This window comes from Podarcis vaucheri, assembly GCF_965113315.1.
Source record: "Podarcis vaucheri genome assembly, contig: HAP1_SCAFFOLD_229, whole genome shotgun sequence".
Classification (NCBI taxonomy): Eukaryota; Metazoa; Chordata; class Lepidosauria; order Squamata; family Lacertidae; genus Podarcis; species Podarcis vaucheri.
In genome coordinates this window covers 1-16,412 of record NW_028118717.1, presented here as the reverse complement: position 1 = coordinate 16,412, position 16,412 = coordinate 1, and the positions used below count along the sequence as shown (strand labels likewise).

General features: G+C 41.1%; 1 protein-coding gene across 1 annotated transcript; it reads left to right on the top strand.

The window, feature by feature from the left end:
- Window positions 1-2,970: 2,970 nt before the first annotated feature.
- Window positions 2,971-16,409, top strand: LOC309524452 (phenolphthiocerol synthesis polyketide synthase type I Pks15/1-like; the record flags this gene model as incomplete). The annotated part of the gene is made up of 7 exons (XM_082242395.1): window positions 2,971-3,275; window positions 4,743-4,816; window positions 5,488-5,641; window positions 8,843-9,003; window positions 10,525-10,728; window positions 11,767-11,948; window positions 12,195-16,409. Coding segments are annotated over exons 2-7 (4,971 nt in total), but the record flags the coding sequence as incomplete, so codon positions are not given.
- Between the last annotated feature and the right edge of the window lie 3 nt (window positions 16,410-16,412).

Below are 16,412 nucleotides of genomic sequence, written 5' to 3'. Positions count from 1 at the left end.
GGTTCTGGCAAAATTTCAATGAGAATCATGTATATATAGAAATAATGTATGGATCACACAATTTTACATGTACCACCTGCTTCCCCTAAAATATTGCAAAGAATCATGGCAACAGCACAATGATGAACAAATGTGAGTGATCCAGGAGACCACCCAGAAACTTATTAAGAGGTGTAGAAATCACCTAAGTAAATACATAAATCTATATTTTAACTGGGGGGCTGCATTATCTTTCTCTCATGTGCTAAAGAAAGCAAGTAAGGACACAGAGGAGAGCAAAATTTCCAAACATTCCTTGGCTTCCCATCAGCTGGAAAATGTAGCCACGGAAATTTCCTTATTCTGCAACAGACTCTGCCCCAGCTCAACATACTAAAATCATATGCCTTTCATGCTATAAATATAAATGAACTGCGTCTTCACACCTAGTTCCCATACATGCTAACAATCAATATTCTACTAAATCCCTATAAACTGGCCAGTTATTCCTCATGTGTTTTACATGCAGGTCATCGTCTGTAAAATTTTATTTTCAGTTTATGAAGCTATTCTATATCCTCCCCCCACGCTGACGAAGAATTCTACGAAACAGTAGTCAATCTCCGGAATCACTGTTCAGTTTTGGACATCATATTTGCTGAATACACAAAGCTTCACGGCTTGTCTTACATAGTACAAAGTCTGGTACCTCGCTTTATTTAAAGATTGTCAGAGACTTGAGACTAAAGATTTCATTTAGTACTTGTTATGGTTTGAAGGAATCCTATAAAGATTGTTTATTGCGTATGTACATGGTCATCGTGTTGCCTAGACATTGCTGACATACTCTTTGCAACACGGGGGTTTGTTTGGTTACTTCCAGATTTTTCGGGCTACAACTCCCATCAGCCCCAGCTAACATGGCAGTGGGGTTTATGGGAGTTGTAGCCCAAAACATCTTAAGAGCATCAGGTTGGGAAAGATGGCTTTAAACAACAGCATTTTATCATACTAGAACGGATTTAGAACAGGGAGCAGGAGACTATCTCACTTGACTAGTCCAAGCCTTCTCCCTCACCACAAGGCAGGCTCACTTAGCCACCAAATACCCCAACCAACTCTTACCAGAAAGACCACAGCCTGCCACAAGGAGAAAATAGTTGCACTGCATGCAGAAAAGACTCTCCTCCCTGGAAGAGAGGGGAGTGGTTGTGGGCGGGAGACCGAGCTCCGCCCCCGGTAGGGGGCATTAGCCCCCTCCCCTCCTACCTGGATGGCACCCACGCCCATCGGAGGTGGCCAACCAGGTGCCTCCGGGGGGCGTGTGTAGCAGCTTAATGCTGTGGTGCCAGCTCCACCGCCTCCTCATTCGTCGTCGTCCCTCAGTGAGTCACCCACCCTCCACTCCCATTTAGCTCAGGGTATAGGTTTTTGGCCTTGCTGTGGACCTTAGGTTGGTCGCCCTGGTTGGCTGGTGGGCCTGGTAGGAATTTTTCCATTTGGCATTAGGCCTTTTGGTTTTTTCGCCTACCTCGTAGCAATCGTCACAACCTTTGTGGTATTGGTGGGTAGGTTAGGCATTGGATTCATGTGTTGTGCTGTGTCAAGGGCTAGGTGTGGCCATCGCCTATGCTATCTACCGTGGGTTATTCCGTTAAAGGAATCTGGCAGTCGTGTATTCCGTCCGATGCCTGCTTGGCGGGAGGCCATGGCACGACCCTCGGTGACATCAGGGGGTGAGCCTATAGTTGGATGAGCATCAACAGGCTCCACCTACTGTTGAATAAACCCACCACCTATAGTCATCCAATGCCTAAGCCAATACCTTTTCACTGCTGTAATCAATAAAGTTGTGGCCTTTTCTTGCCCATTAACCTAATATCACGTGTCCTTGTGTATTTATTTCACATAGCGGGGTCGGGCCCTCGATCCACAAGCTGCTTATAAGGCAAATACCCCAAGGTGAAATCTTCCAAATGTGAGTGATCAAGAAGCTGTGTAGGAAACCTGCTTGGATATGTTCCATCCATCTGCTATTTTTGTGCCCTTGATAATATATGTAGGCAATCCATTTTTTTATTTTAAAAAATGTTATTACAGTCTCATATATTGATAAGAGTGTTGTGAGTGCCAGAACCAAAATGACATTTAGGCAGCCACAAAACAGGTGTTGGCACTCCATAATGATGAGTATTGCCACAAAAAACCCTATATGCAGAACAAACCAGGAGAGCAGTAATAAGTCAGATTAGTGAGCAGAAGAGCAAGATTCACATTAATATCATAGAAGCTCTATTAACTACATATATTGTCCAAACATACTCCCAAAGAGCTGAATGTTTTGTCCTAGGACAAACACTTAGTATTATATAGGTGTAAGGCTTACTGGATTTTCACTTTAAACTCTGTAAATCCTAATGGACACAATGATTTAGCCTCATACTTATAACATCTTTTTGCAGTTAATCACATGAGAAGGTATTATCACAGCAATTATAAACTATGACTCACAGAAGCTGAGTTTATTCTGTTTTGCCCTATGTATTATTTGAGTGAAATACTTCATCTTATAGGGGACGCGGGTGGCGCTGTGGGTTAAACCACAGAGCCTAGGACTTGCCGATCAGGTGGTCGGCGGTTCAAATCCCCGCAACGGGGTGAGCTCCCGTTGTTCAGTCCCAGCTCCTGCCAACCTAGCAGTTCGAAAGGACATCATAGTGCAAGTAGATAAATCTGGCGGGAAGGTAAATGGCGTTTCTGTGTGCTGCTCTGATTCGCCAGAAGCGGCTTAGTCATGCTGGCCACATGACCTGGAAGCTGTACACCAGCTCCCTCGGCCAGTAAAGCGAGTTGAGTGCGCAACACCAGAGTCGGTATTATTGTGCTGTATTTACATAGCACGTTGGACTTACAGCTAAGAATTCATCAATGCAAAAATGCTACATGGTAAAAAGAATTTGTTTTGGTCAGATGACAAAGCATCATAATTTTTTGGGGGAGAAGCAGAAGTCTGTATTCAATTGGAAAGCAAAATCTGAAAGTTGCACTCCGTGGGAACTTCCCAAGCATGATGTAATGGAAAGGTTACCATGACAAAATGATGAGCTAGCCAACTCGAAACCTTTATAAATGAAAGATGCAAGGATGTCTCAGCAGTTCTAGCACTTGTAGAACCTTAGTGGGACTTGCCCCCACTATGGTTATAGCTACTTAGCGAACTTCAATGTATACACAGCACAGAAGATTTCACCAGCAAACTTCAAAAAGCTATGTACCATACATTAAAACAACTGGAGGTGAGTCTGAATAGCCTACTGTTCTATGTATTGATGACTTTGATTGTTGTACAAGTTTACTTTACATAAGAATATTGTCTGTTTCTTCATATTTTTTTGCATTTTTATTTTAATGTTTGCAGTTTACAAGTATCTGGGACCCAAATAGTTTATTTGCTGTGGGCATGCTGGGTAAAATGTTGAAATCCTTTATATTCTAATAGCAGCACAGCTTCCTCTATTCTATCCTTTGCATACCTCATACCTTGCAGAAGGCTTGGTTGTGCTGGATGTGGCATGCAATTTGCACCAAATGTTGTTTGAGTTCTTTTTTTACAAAATGTGGCCATAGAGGTTGCAATAGAAGAGGCTATCTACAGTTTTACTGCTACAAAAACAGTAATAATTCCAGTTAGCTTCATATACACTAGTGGCTAAAATTGTGGAAACCTTTTTTAAAAAGCATATTTCCGAGGTTTGATGGCTCATAATGTAATGAATGATATGGTTTGAATGGACCGAAAATGGTTGAAGACCACCACCACAAAATAGATGCTGTTGATGAACTAATAATGAACTGTGTTGATCAAAAAGCTAATGGTATGTGCATGTTCTGGCCAAGTGAACAGAACACGCAAAGAAGTGTAAAGACTGGCTATACTACACTAGTTACAAACAATGAGTGTTGTAACATGCCAAAAGCTACTCAATATAAGTTCCGAACAATGAGTGTTGTGATATGCCAAGAACATGCCAAAGAAAGGGAGAAATGCCAAGATTCAGATGAACACCAAGAAGACTATATAAGACGAGACTTTTCAGATCAGTCTGTGTATCAGACGCAGATGGGATTCCCACTGTCTGGTCACCCATAGCTTTTACTGAACCTAATCAATTCAGTGAAGAGCCAGTGAGTATGGATGTGTGAATGAGTGCATATTCCCTGTCTTGTTATATGTTATGTTTGCCGGCACTCCTCAGTCTTTCCCATCACCATCTGATGGTTTTGGCCTGAGATGCTGATGCTTGAAGCAGGGACTTTTTGCATGGAAGGCATATGTGCTATTACCACTCAGTTATAGCTTCTCCCTTGTGCTCTCTTACGGGGGGGGGGGGGGACTGCACTAGGAAATAATTAAGGAGCCCCTACTCCCAGCTGTTATTTAAAAAGGGGAGATGGGACAGATGAAGATGTATTTAACATCATGTCTACTTTGGCCCCCAGTGGTAACTAGAATATATTGGCTCCATCTAAATGTCCACTTTCTGGCTGGTGCTTGCCATTAATGAATGGTCATTGACATTATGTTCCCTAAGGATTATCTCCAAATGACCACACAGAAAAAATAGAATCGTATCATTGTAGAGTTGGAAGGGACCCCAAGGGTCATCTAGTCCAACCCCTGCAATGCCGCGCTCACCCTGTTGGGGAAACATATTTTAATTTTAGATGTGGATTCATTGAACTAATTATTTTATACTTTTCAGAATAAAAGTAAAAAAACTGATGGACACTGAGGATGAAATTGCCATTGTGGGGATCGGATGCAATTTTCCTGGAGGTGAGCACTGCCCCTTTAAATTACATATTAAATATAAGTCAATGTGTAGTGGGTGCTACCAGAGATCTTTATATTAGAACTAACAGGGAATGTGATTATACTTCTAGTGCAATGATACAGCAGCATTCATATAGCAGCTTTTTAATGATCATAATCTGTATCGGCTCACGTGGGAAGGCTGAATCATGGATGCACACTTCTGATATACAGTTCTATGATAAAATAATATAGAATCATAATATCAGAACTGGAAGGGGCCAAGAGGGTCATCTAGTTTAACCCCCTGCAACGCAGGAATCATTTTGCCAAACATGGGGCTCAAAGCCATGACCCTAAGATTAAGAGTCTGATGCTCTACTGGCTGAGCTATCATGTTGAGTTATTTACTCAGAATTTTTTAATTGTCTTATACAATGGAACTTTGGTTTTTGAGCATCTCGGAAGACAAACGATTTGGAAGCCGAATGCCAAAAACCGGGAAGTGAATGCTTCCGTTTTCGAATGCGCCTCAGAAGTCGAACGGCTCTTCCAGAACGGATTACGTTTGACAACCGGTGTTCCATTGTAGTTTCTGTCAAACGAATCACACCAAAATAATTTAAGTTTCTATTTTAATAAATAAACTATTGGGAAGTAAATTCCAGCTATCTAAAATAATATATTTTCAACAGGTGAAGGAATTGATAATTTCTGGCGAGTTCTAGTAGAAGGCAGAAACTGTGTTGTAGAAATACCTCCGGAAAGATTTGAAACCAAAAGCTGGTATGATCCAGACAGTCACAAACCAGGAAAGACAAGCACAAGACATGCCGCTTTTACCAAAGAGTAAGTGTTAATGCTTAATCACACGATGGTGGAAAATAAACTGTGAATCAGCTCCAAGGAAACAGAACACTAAACTGTTTTTAATATTTTTTATTGTAAAGTAATTTGCCTAAACGTACACATTTGGTGTATGTTAAGGAAAATAGATAATACATTTCAAAGACACTTTTCTACGTGTGATGCCAGTCATTTTTTCATAGTAAGCAAAAATGGTTTTGGAGCTACAGGCTTGAAGCAGTTTGTTTTAGCTTAATATGATTGTCCCATAGACGGTACAATTCCAGATGAGTTCAATGGGCTTTGCTCCCAGGTTAACTGGGTATAGGATTGCAGCCTGAACTACATAACTATTTAAGTCAGTTTATTTGGAAATAGAATTTACTGCAAATTGTTTCTTAATCTTAATTACACAGTGTGTAAATTATTTTCAGAATCTGTGGCTACAGCATGTGGGTGGGTGAGATGGTGGACACTGGCTTAAAAGTAGCTTTGAAAAAGAATTGGATCATAGAAATTTGTCCATCAATGACTATTACTCAGGATAACTAAATGGAACAGCTATGAGTTTTTTGTTTTGTTTTTAATCCACAAATTTAAACTGTTTCAGTTTGTATTTTAATAGATGTGCAGTTGTTTCTTGAACATCTTAACCAGAATATTTTTTATATAACCTGTTTACTCATGGAGGTTTTTATTGTATTTCCCTTAACCATATGACAAATCCCATTTTATCTCATTTTTTGGCAATTAAAGTGTCTATTTGAACTGGGCTATCAACTTGTTTTGCTGCATCTACTTGTTTTATATATAAAACAATGAATGAATGAATGAACTTTATTACGGTCTCAGACCAGAATTAAAAAAGCATATAGATAAAATAGCAGTTAGGATTTTTTAACCAATAATTGTTAGAGCAAATGAGGACAAGGAAACAGGCATAGGATAAAACATTTGGATTAAACACGACCTAAAAGCAGCATTTGATACAGTCTCCAGAACCAACACACAAACACAGCTCTTAGAGTCAGGTGCAGCCACCTAGGACATCTAACAGACCCTATTAATACCTTCAAAGTGTAGCCTTATGAGGCTTTGCCCTCGGGTGGGAAAAATATTGCGCCTGGGAAAGGGAAGTGGGAGTCAACAGACACTCAAGGAATAGTTTCGGAGAAAAGGCTTTTATTTCTACCATCCATGAACTGGTAGAAGGAGCAAGTGTGATAAGTCACAAAAAGCATGCATGAGTTCACAATCATGTACACAAGCATATATAGCCCTTTCCAGTTCCCTCCCCCTTTCTCCTCCCTCAGGAGTTCCTCTGAGCATGAACAGAAAGCTGTTTTGGGACTATTGTGGACTCTTGGCACCCTTCCCAGGAAAAGGGGGGGTGAGAAGCCAAGGGGTTTTCAGCATGTTCAGATATGTTTCAATCTCTTGTTCTGGCATGGTTCCCGGACAGAAAGTAAGTTGCAATGTGGTTCTTTAGCAAGGCCAGAAGACATGAGAAAGGCCTGAGAAACAATGGACTGTTCTCTACCTTTGTTACAGCAGAGCGGAATGTTTCTGATGCTTAGCTGCTGAGAAAATGATTTTGAAAAGTTTTGAGAAGCTTTGAGCCTGCTTTGGTGGGGGGTGACTTCGGGCCTAGGTGAGGTCACCTGTCCTCACTTTCCTTCAAAAGGAGTCAGGCAAGGGTGCCTATTGGCCCCTCTACTATTTTTTATAATTTCTATCTAAATAACTTAGTATCTGCACTCAATGACTCAGAACTCCACCCGCCGAAGATTGCAAATCGGCATATTTCGGTCCTGCTATATGCCGATGATGCGGTAATTCTATCTAGAACCTCCATTGGACTCAAAAGAGCACTAAGAAAGCTCGCAACATACTGTGAAACTGAATGTCTCAAAAACAACTATCAAAAGACCAAGATACTCGCTTTTGGGGAAAAACCAAAGCTTAGAAGCTGGGAACGCCAAGGCCATAAACTAGAACAAGCCACAAACTACAAGTATCTAGGAATGGTGGTACAGGCCTCAGGAACCAACAAACTACACATAACCTCCATCGGGAGTTCAGCGGAAAAAACCGCAAATGGTATCCTTAAATTCTTCAGAGCACAAGGGGGCTTCTTGGTCCCCACAGCTCTAAAATTATACAAGGCCAAAACTTTGGCACAACTCCTCTATGGTTCCTTTTTGGGCCCGCCTTCCTCTGCTTTCTCCCCACTTGAGAGAGTTCAATTTATAAAACAATGTCCATAAGTTATCATCCAATTTTGAAAATAACTGCTTATAAGCAGTGAACACCTGAATACCACTTGTGAGGTAGCAGAAGAGGACTTTTGCCTTCCTACCCTGCTCAAAAGCTTTTCAGAAACATCTGTCTGCCCAATATTGCAAATAGGATGCTGGACTAGATAGGCCTTGATCCTAATGGCTGCTTAACCAGTCATAGGGTGGGTGGCTTGGAAGCCAGCCACAGCAAGCTCCTATCCCTGGGGAGCAACGCCTGAGCAAGGTGGTCGGCTATTGGGGAATTCCCAGGCTGGCTGCCAGGGATATATGGGCTTTCCTGCCATCTGTTTATTTGAATTTCATTTTATACAGTGTTTTGATAAGAGCTGAAACTAGTGTGGAATCTGAAATATTCAGGCATGTGCAACGTTATGACTAGGATCCAAAATCTAGAAGAAAGCCTCTTCCTTTTGTGGAAGGCCTGTTTCTGATTCAACAAAAGAGAGTAGTCCTAACTCTAAATAAGTCCTTTCATTTGCAAGAACTCTTGCACAAGACTTTGCACTAGCGCTTCTCAAAACCTTTGAGTGCCCCTCTGTATTCTAAAGCTTGTATCTTTATTTACCATGTGTTTAATATAGCCTTTTGCTAGTATAAAGGTTCAGAACAGCACCCCTACATTTTCTCCCTCTACTCATGGTACTTTGGATCCAATTCTACAAATATTTGTGTCCACTATCCTAAGCCACTGTTAAGTAGTGGCTCTAAATATTCTTCTATTTTCATTCTACCTTCCCCAAGAACAAATGACCAAATTATTAAAGCCTTTTATTTAAAAATGATTAATGGAAATAATTTTCTAGAAGTCAAAATATTTGATTGTCATATTAATGAATGTGCCATGAGTTGGTTGCATATTATTTTCTCCTACTTACAATGTTATTATCTGACTTCTGTTTTGTAGGTTTAATGCATTTGACAACAGACTTTTTGGAATTAATGATGTGGAAGCTGAGCGTATGGATCCCCAGCAGAAATTACTCCTGGAATGCACATATAGAGCACTGGAAGATGCAGGAGTCCCTAGAGAAAACATAAGTGGTTCAAAAACAGGGGTTTTTGTTGGTGAGATGATAATTTGAAGCTTAAAACAGTTGCACTAATTTAGGAGCATAGACTGGAACATATAGGGCTGGTCTACATAATTCTCTTAGGTTGCAATCCTATACACACTTAAAAAGGTAAAGGTAAAGGACCCATGGCAGTTAAGTCCAGTCGCGAACGACTCTGGGGGCGCAGCGCTCATATCTGCAGACAGTTTTTCTGGGTCAGGTGGCTAGCATGACTAAGCCACTTCTGGCGAAACCAGAGCAGCGCACGGAAATGCCGTTTACCTTCCCGCCGGAGTGTTACCTATTTATCTACTTGCACTTTGACGTGCTTTCAAACTGCTAGGTTGGCAGGAGCAGGGACTGAGCAATGGGAGCTCACCCCGTCACGGGGATTCGAACCCCCAACCCTAGGCTCAGTGGTTTAGACCACAGCACCACCCACGTCCACGTACTTACTTGGGAGTAAATCCCATTAGCTTAGATCCTACTCAGTTATGAATAGAATTTTCCTATTGTGGTGGTGTGTTAATGAAGTCTTATGAACACTTAAGGTTCATTTGCAGATCACTTAAAAACCCCAAAAAAGTGATTGGTAATGGTGAAATAGCTCCCAAATATACATCAGAACATTTGAAAAATGGGTTCAACATACCTATATTTATTGAACAAATGAACTTTAATTGATGTCAACAGGTAACACATGCTAATGTAATTCAGCCACTGTTAAAGACAATTGAGAGTATCTATTGCTGACTACACAATATTTTTGAAGAAAATGTGAAGTTGTCTAGACAGTAAATATAACCGTGCTTAAGAGCATTACAAGCTAAAGAAAGTTTAAACTGATATAACTCAAGAAACAAACATGTAACTATTGGTTACATGAACAGCACTGTTGATGGTGATTAATCAGTTACATGATTTGCAGTTTTAAAAAATAAAGTCTAGTGTATTAAGAGAGCTGTTGGACTTTATGATCATTAAAAGAACTTCTGTGACTATCAGCTGCTTTGAATAGAACATGTAAATATGGATTTTATAGTAAATAAAACACATAAATAATACTATGCTATAAAGCAACATTTATGCAGTATTTCCAATATTCAGTTCAAATTTGAGGAATAATACGGTTTTCATATTATTAGTGATGTATGTAAAACATTCTTGTAAAACATGATCATTTGTACAGCAACCCTGTTAGGTAGGTGAACTGCATTCAGATTTTATATACTGGAGACCTGCGGAGAGATTAGCAGAGAGCTAGGAAATGCAATTTATGGTGGATTTGTTATTTTTAACCCTAGTCTCACAACTCAAAGTCTATCCACTTAGCTGATCAGTACTCACAAACCTGAATAGCTGCATAGCATTCCCTTACGAAGATGACTCAATGAAAAGCCTAATCTTGTTGTGTAGATTGAAGCATGTTGTGTGTGGCAGATCTAGAGCAATAAATGCAATCAAGTTGTTCAGAATGAATACTGTACTCTCAATGTACTATGCTGGTAACACAGTACATCTTTGGTATTCACAGGTATGATGAATCAAGACTACAGGCTAATGAGTGGCAGAACCCCCACTGAAGCAAGCCACTACGATGGCACCGGGACAGCAATGAGCATAGCTGCTAACCGGATTTCATATACATTTAATCTGACTGGGCCATCGGTTGCCATTGACACGGCTTGCTCCTCATTTTCTTATGCTTTGCACTTTGCTTTGCATGCAATTAAACAAGGTAATGAGATCTAATAGTTTTCCACTCGTTCATATTCTTCCTTTCCTCTAAGGACCTCAAAGTGGCAAACAAGTCCCCACTGCACGCGATATTGCCTCTTATATTGCCTCTTATTCCCTATTTAGCAGCATCAGTTGCAAGGCACAGTAAAATATTGGAATATGTTTCTGGAAAGGTCTGAAGTTTGTATGTTGTGAAAGCCTTCCCCCCCCCCCAGAAAACCCCCAGCCTTCTGAAGGCCACAGGCACTCACAAATAAGACTGACATATTTCAAAGTATAATTCTGGGATTTATCTTGGTCTTCCTTATACTATGCTCATTGCGGACCAGTTATATTATGTCATGTCACACAGGGTGCATTTTGTAATTTAGGTATGTTGCCTCACAGACCATAAACTCCAGTAGGCAAGCACTGAATGGAAGTGAGAGAGAAAAGAGCTTATAGGAATGATGTAGCTAACCGTAAGTTAGGAAAATAATTTTATATTAATTTAGTGACAAGATGTAGACATTTGCTTTACTCACACTAGAACATTTTAAAGAGAACAACAGATTTCCCCTAACAAACAATGAGAGACTTACTGTTGCGTGTTGAGACCCCGAAACCACCCCTTCATTGATGAATAAGACACAAGGGCACAGGTATTAGGTTAAATGTTATTGGGCAAATTTAGGCCACAGCTTTATTGGTTACAGAATGTGAGCTTTATTGGCTTAGGCATTGGATTGACCCGACTACATCTGACTCCTGCTCGTCACACAGGGAGTCCAGTAAGGGTCAACAACGGATAGGGGGAACCCCGTCCATGCAAACCAACTCGAGGTAACCCAGGGTTCCTGATGGGGTCGTGGCATGGCCCTGGCCCTGCCCCAGGCTTCGGACAAGATTCACACCCCTGGATTCCTTTAACGGAATGCCCTTAAGCTTGGAGGGGCAGGTAAATGTGTATGTTTGTATATACCGATGTAATCTTTTCAGAAGACTAAATACTGAGCCTTATGCTGAACAGAAATGCATTCATTATTTTACCCTACAGGAGACTGTGAAGCTGCTCTTTGTGGAGGAGTGAGCTGCATAATGGAACCACAGGTCTTCGTCGCTCTTAGTAAGGCAAAGATGCTATCCCCTGAAGGAGTCAGCAAACCATTTTCTATAAAGGCCGATGGCTATGGAAGGGGAGAAGGTTGTGGAGTTATTTTGCTGAAATCGTTAAAGAAGGTATGAGTATAGACACGGGATTCACAAACTCCTGACTCTTAATTCATTAAACCTAGGAATTATGTCTAATTCTATTTATAAAATAGTCATAGCTGGTAGAATGCTCACCATGTCTCATAATCTTTGTTATAAGAGAGAGAGCATATCATAAAATGTTAACTGAGTTATATTGCACTGGCTGTGTTTGCCATCCCTATGTTTCACAACTTTAAGAAGCTTTATCTCTTTTCATCTTCTTTAAAATAGGCGCAGGAAGACTTCAGCAAAATATGGGGTGTCATCAGCGTGAGTGCAGTCAACCAGAATGGAAGATCCGTCACACCAATCACCAGACCATCTCAGGAGGAACAGGAGAAGTTGCTGCTCAGCATCTACCCAGAGCGTGTTGATCCATCTGTTGTGCAATATATTGAAGCACATGGCACAGGGACACCTGCAGGAGATCCTGTTGAGGCAGAGAGCTTAGGTAATGTCATTGGTCAAAAGAGGTCTCCTAATCTGCCCCCTCTCCAGATTGGCTCCGTTAAAGGGAACATTGGGCACACAGAGTCGGCTGCTGGGGCAGCAGGCTTAATCAAAGTTCTTCTCATGATGCACCATGGGAAGATAGTCCCATCCTTGCACTTTTCAGAGAGCACCAGCAGCATAAATACAGGGAAACTGAATCTCTCCATCCCAACAACAGTGGAGAAGTGGGAGGAGCCTGGTGAATACGGCAGAGTTGCTGGGATCAACTGTTTTGGATTTGGGGGCACCAATGCCCATGTGGTTGTCAGACAGTTTAAACAAACCCAGGTTATTTCTCCAGTCCGAAGGCCTGTCGAATTATTTGTCATTTCGGCAGCTTCAGGAAATTCTCTCAAACGAGCGATAGAAGACACAGCTAGGTACCTTAATACAAGTGACTCAGCGACACTCCCAAATCTGGCCTACACATCTGCTTGTAGAAGAAGCCATATAAACTACAAGTACAGAAAAGCATTTGTGGCATCTTCACTACAGAAACTAGAGCAACAGCTTTCCCCTGTGGCTGAACTGGAAACAGCTCCGCTGAAGAAACCACCACAATTAATTTTTGTATTCTCTGGTAACGGTCTGGATCTGAAAGGGATACCTGAGATATTGCTAAGGTCTGAGCCAGTGTTTAGAGACAAATGCAAAGAAATAGAAAGGCTGTTTCTAGAACATCTTCCCACAGGAATCCTAAAATCAAAAGAAAATGAATACAAAGATTTCTCCAGGCCTGAAGTTGCCCAGCCCTTACTCTTTACACTGCAGGTGGCCTTGGTTACACTCCTGCAACACTGGGGCATTAAGCCAATTGCTGCTGTTGGCCATTCAGTTGGCGAAGTAGCTGCTGCCCATTGTGCTGGCTTGATTTCCCTGGAAGATGCTGTCAAAGTCATCTACCACAGAAGCAGGCTACAGGCTAAAGTCACTGGAGGCAGAATGCTGGTGGTTGGCAACATTCCCGTTGCAGAAGTGTCAGCAGCCATTGGAGCATATTCCGGGAAAGTCTGTGTTGCAGCATTTAACAGTCCTTTGTCTTGCACCTTATCAGGAGATGAAACGTCTATCCATGCCATTCAGAAAGATCTGGCTGAGCACTTCAGTAAAAGAAACATATTTCTTCATGTTTTAAATGTGCCAGCTGCATATCACAGCCAAATGATGGATCCAGTACTAACTGAGATAGCAGACAATCTATCAGAATTAAAGAAAGGGAAGCCAGAGATTGACCTAATTTCGACAGCAACAGGGAAGGCCTTTTCAGATGGTGATTTTGTTACAGGCACCTACTGGGCCAGACAGGTTCGGGATCCTGTTTTTTTTGCAGAGGCTATAACAACTGCAGCAAAAAGCAGAGATGATCCTGTATTTGTGGAAATTGGTCCCCAGCGTGCACTGAAAAGATATATAATTGAAGCATTAGGGACACAAGCTAAAGTTTTTCCTTCCTTGCACCTTGACAAAGAATATATGACACTTCTCACACTTGTTAAAGGCCTTTTTGAATTGGGAGTCAATCCAGATTGGGAGCACATCTATGCAGGATATCAGGGTGTACCTGCAGCCTACCCCAGGTATCAATTTGATCATAAGAAGCTCATGTCATTTTTAAACAGGCTCCAGCAGCCAACTCAAACCAAGCTGAACGCAAACCACCTGTCAATTCATAATGTCAGCAACGGCAGTTCAGAATTCAAGCATTCCATATCTCAGACAGCGACTCCCTATTTGTACGAGCACAAGCTCAATGGTGTTGCTCTGGTTCCTGGTGCCTTTTTTGTTGAACTTGCTTTGTCAGCTGTGATGGCTAGCTCAGGAAGAAAGGAGCCCTTAAGTTTGTGTCAGATGAGCATGAAGTTTGAATCACCTTGTGTTTTAAGTGAAAATTCTCATGATTTGAAGCTAACAGTAGTATCACAAAAGGAAAAAAAAGATTTCAAAATACTGTCCTCATCTGGTGCAGTATATGTATCTGGACAGATCACATGGAACCAAGAAACCTTTCTTGAAGAAAATAACATTTCATATAGACATGTTTTTCAGCGTTGTAAATCAATGGTCAGAAAGGATGAAATATACGAAGCATTATCTCGTTTCGGATTTCAGTATGGTTCAGTATTCAAGCAGCTGAGTGATGTGTTTTATTTTGAAGAGCTGAAGGAAGCCATAACCATCCTTAAGGTGAACAAGCAAACCAGGGAAGAACTGCACAAGCATTTTATTCATCCAGTGATATTAGACTGCTTTCTGCAAATGACTGGTGTGATGACCACAAAAACCAGGAACAACTGTACAGGGTTTCCTTCCAACATAGGCAGCCTTGTAATTGTCCGACCTTTGGAAGAGGAAATGATGATATATCTGAAAACAAGTAAGTCTACTGAGAACTATTTAGAATTTTGTGGATGCTTCACAGATAAACAAGGCTCTGTTTTGGTTGAGATTAAACGTGTTGGGATCACTCTTCTGAAGAGAGCGTCCAATAGTGATGATGCTTTCCTTTTTGAAAATCAGTGGAAAGAGGTAACCCCTTCTCGGATTATCCAAACCTCAGGAGATGCACCCAGAGCTGCAGTGTTTGCTGACAAAATTGGAGTTTCTCAACAGCTCAAAAAATATTTACATAAAGATTCTAGGTTTTTGATGTATGAAGACTGGGAGCAATTACTGGTGTCAGGAAGCGCAAATTCAGCTGCTCAGGACAAAATTAGGCTAGAGGTACATGACTACAGTGATGTTTTGTTTATGTGGGGAATTCAAAGATCAAATGGAGAAAATCCTGAGAGTGTTGTTGCAAGCTTATCCAAATGTTGTGAAGCTTTCCGGCAACTTGTCGTTGCATTGAGAGAGAAGAACAGTCATGGTTCCATCAAGATAATTACATATAGAGCAACAGGCAGGACTGTAGACCACATTAACCCTGGCTTGGCCTTGTATGGGATGGTAAGATCCTGCATTCTTGAAGTTACTGAAATCACATTTCAGATTATTGATATCGTTTCAACAAGTACAATGGACATAGCAGTTTTAGCAGATGTTTTAGTAGAATATGAAGCAGATAAATATGCTGAAGTCTGGATTAATCAGGGGAGAATTTACACTTCTGAAATTAGATGTACACAGGTTGATGACTGGTCCTATAATGAGCCTTTTCAGTCTCTTCAAGAATCTGAGCTGTCAACTTTTTACACTTCTGAGCCTCATGAAGTAAGAAATCTATTTGCCGAGCCAGCTGACCACATTGAGATTTCTCTTGATAATCACAATGTTGAAGTGCAAGTTGAGAAAATAAGTATCCATTCTGAAGACTATTATCCTGTTAGTGTTTCCAGCTGTAACTTTGGAAACACATTATACTGGAATTCACAGACCATTGATAAATACAGGTTCTTGGCTCTGGACTACAGTGGGACGGTGGTTGCAACAGGCAGTGATGTAAAAAAGATCAAAGTGGGAGATCATATTGTTTCATGCTACCCAGTGGCTGCATCTTCAAGAATCAGGATTCCAGAAGCAGTGTGTTTCAAAACCCAGAAATTTCCATGTTTTCAAATTGTACCCTGTGTCTCCTTCTTCAGGATAGGATGGGAAATTTTGCACCAGATGTTACCAAAGATGAAACGGAATAGATTTTTAGGCATTATTTCTGATGAACCACAGTCGGTTTTGTGTAAAGTGCTTGCTTTGTCAGCTCAGGAACAGGGCTGGAACACCTTATGTACAGCACTTGACAGCAACCTGGAAAAAAGAGTAGCTCAATGCAACGCCCTTGTCTTTCTGCCCTTCCTAGAAAGATTACCCAAAGACGTCTTAGCCCGTCTTTCACATCTTGAGGATGTTGTGGTAATCGATGGCAACCACCATTCTGAACACTTGCGATCTCTAATTGGAAGCGGTCATGAAAACTTTCAAATTCATATTCTCAGTCTTGCAACCATTTTTCAGAAATCATCG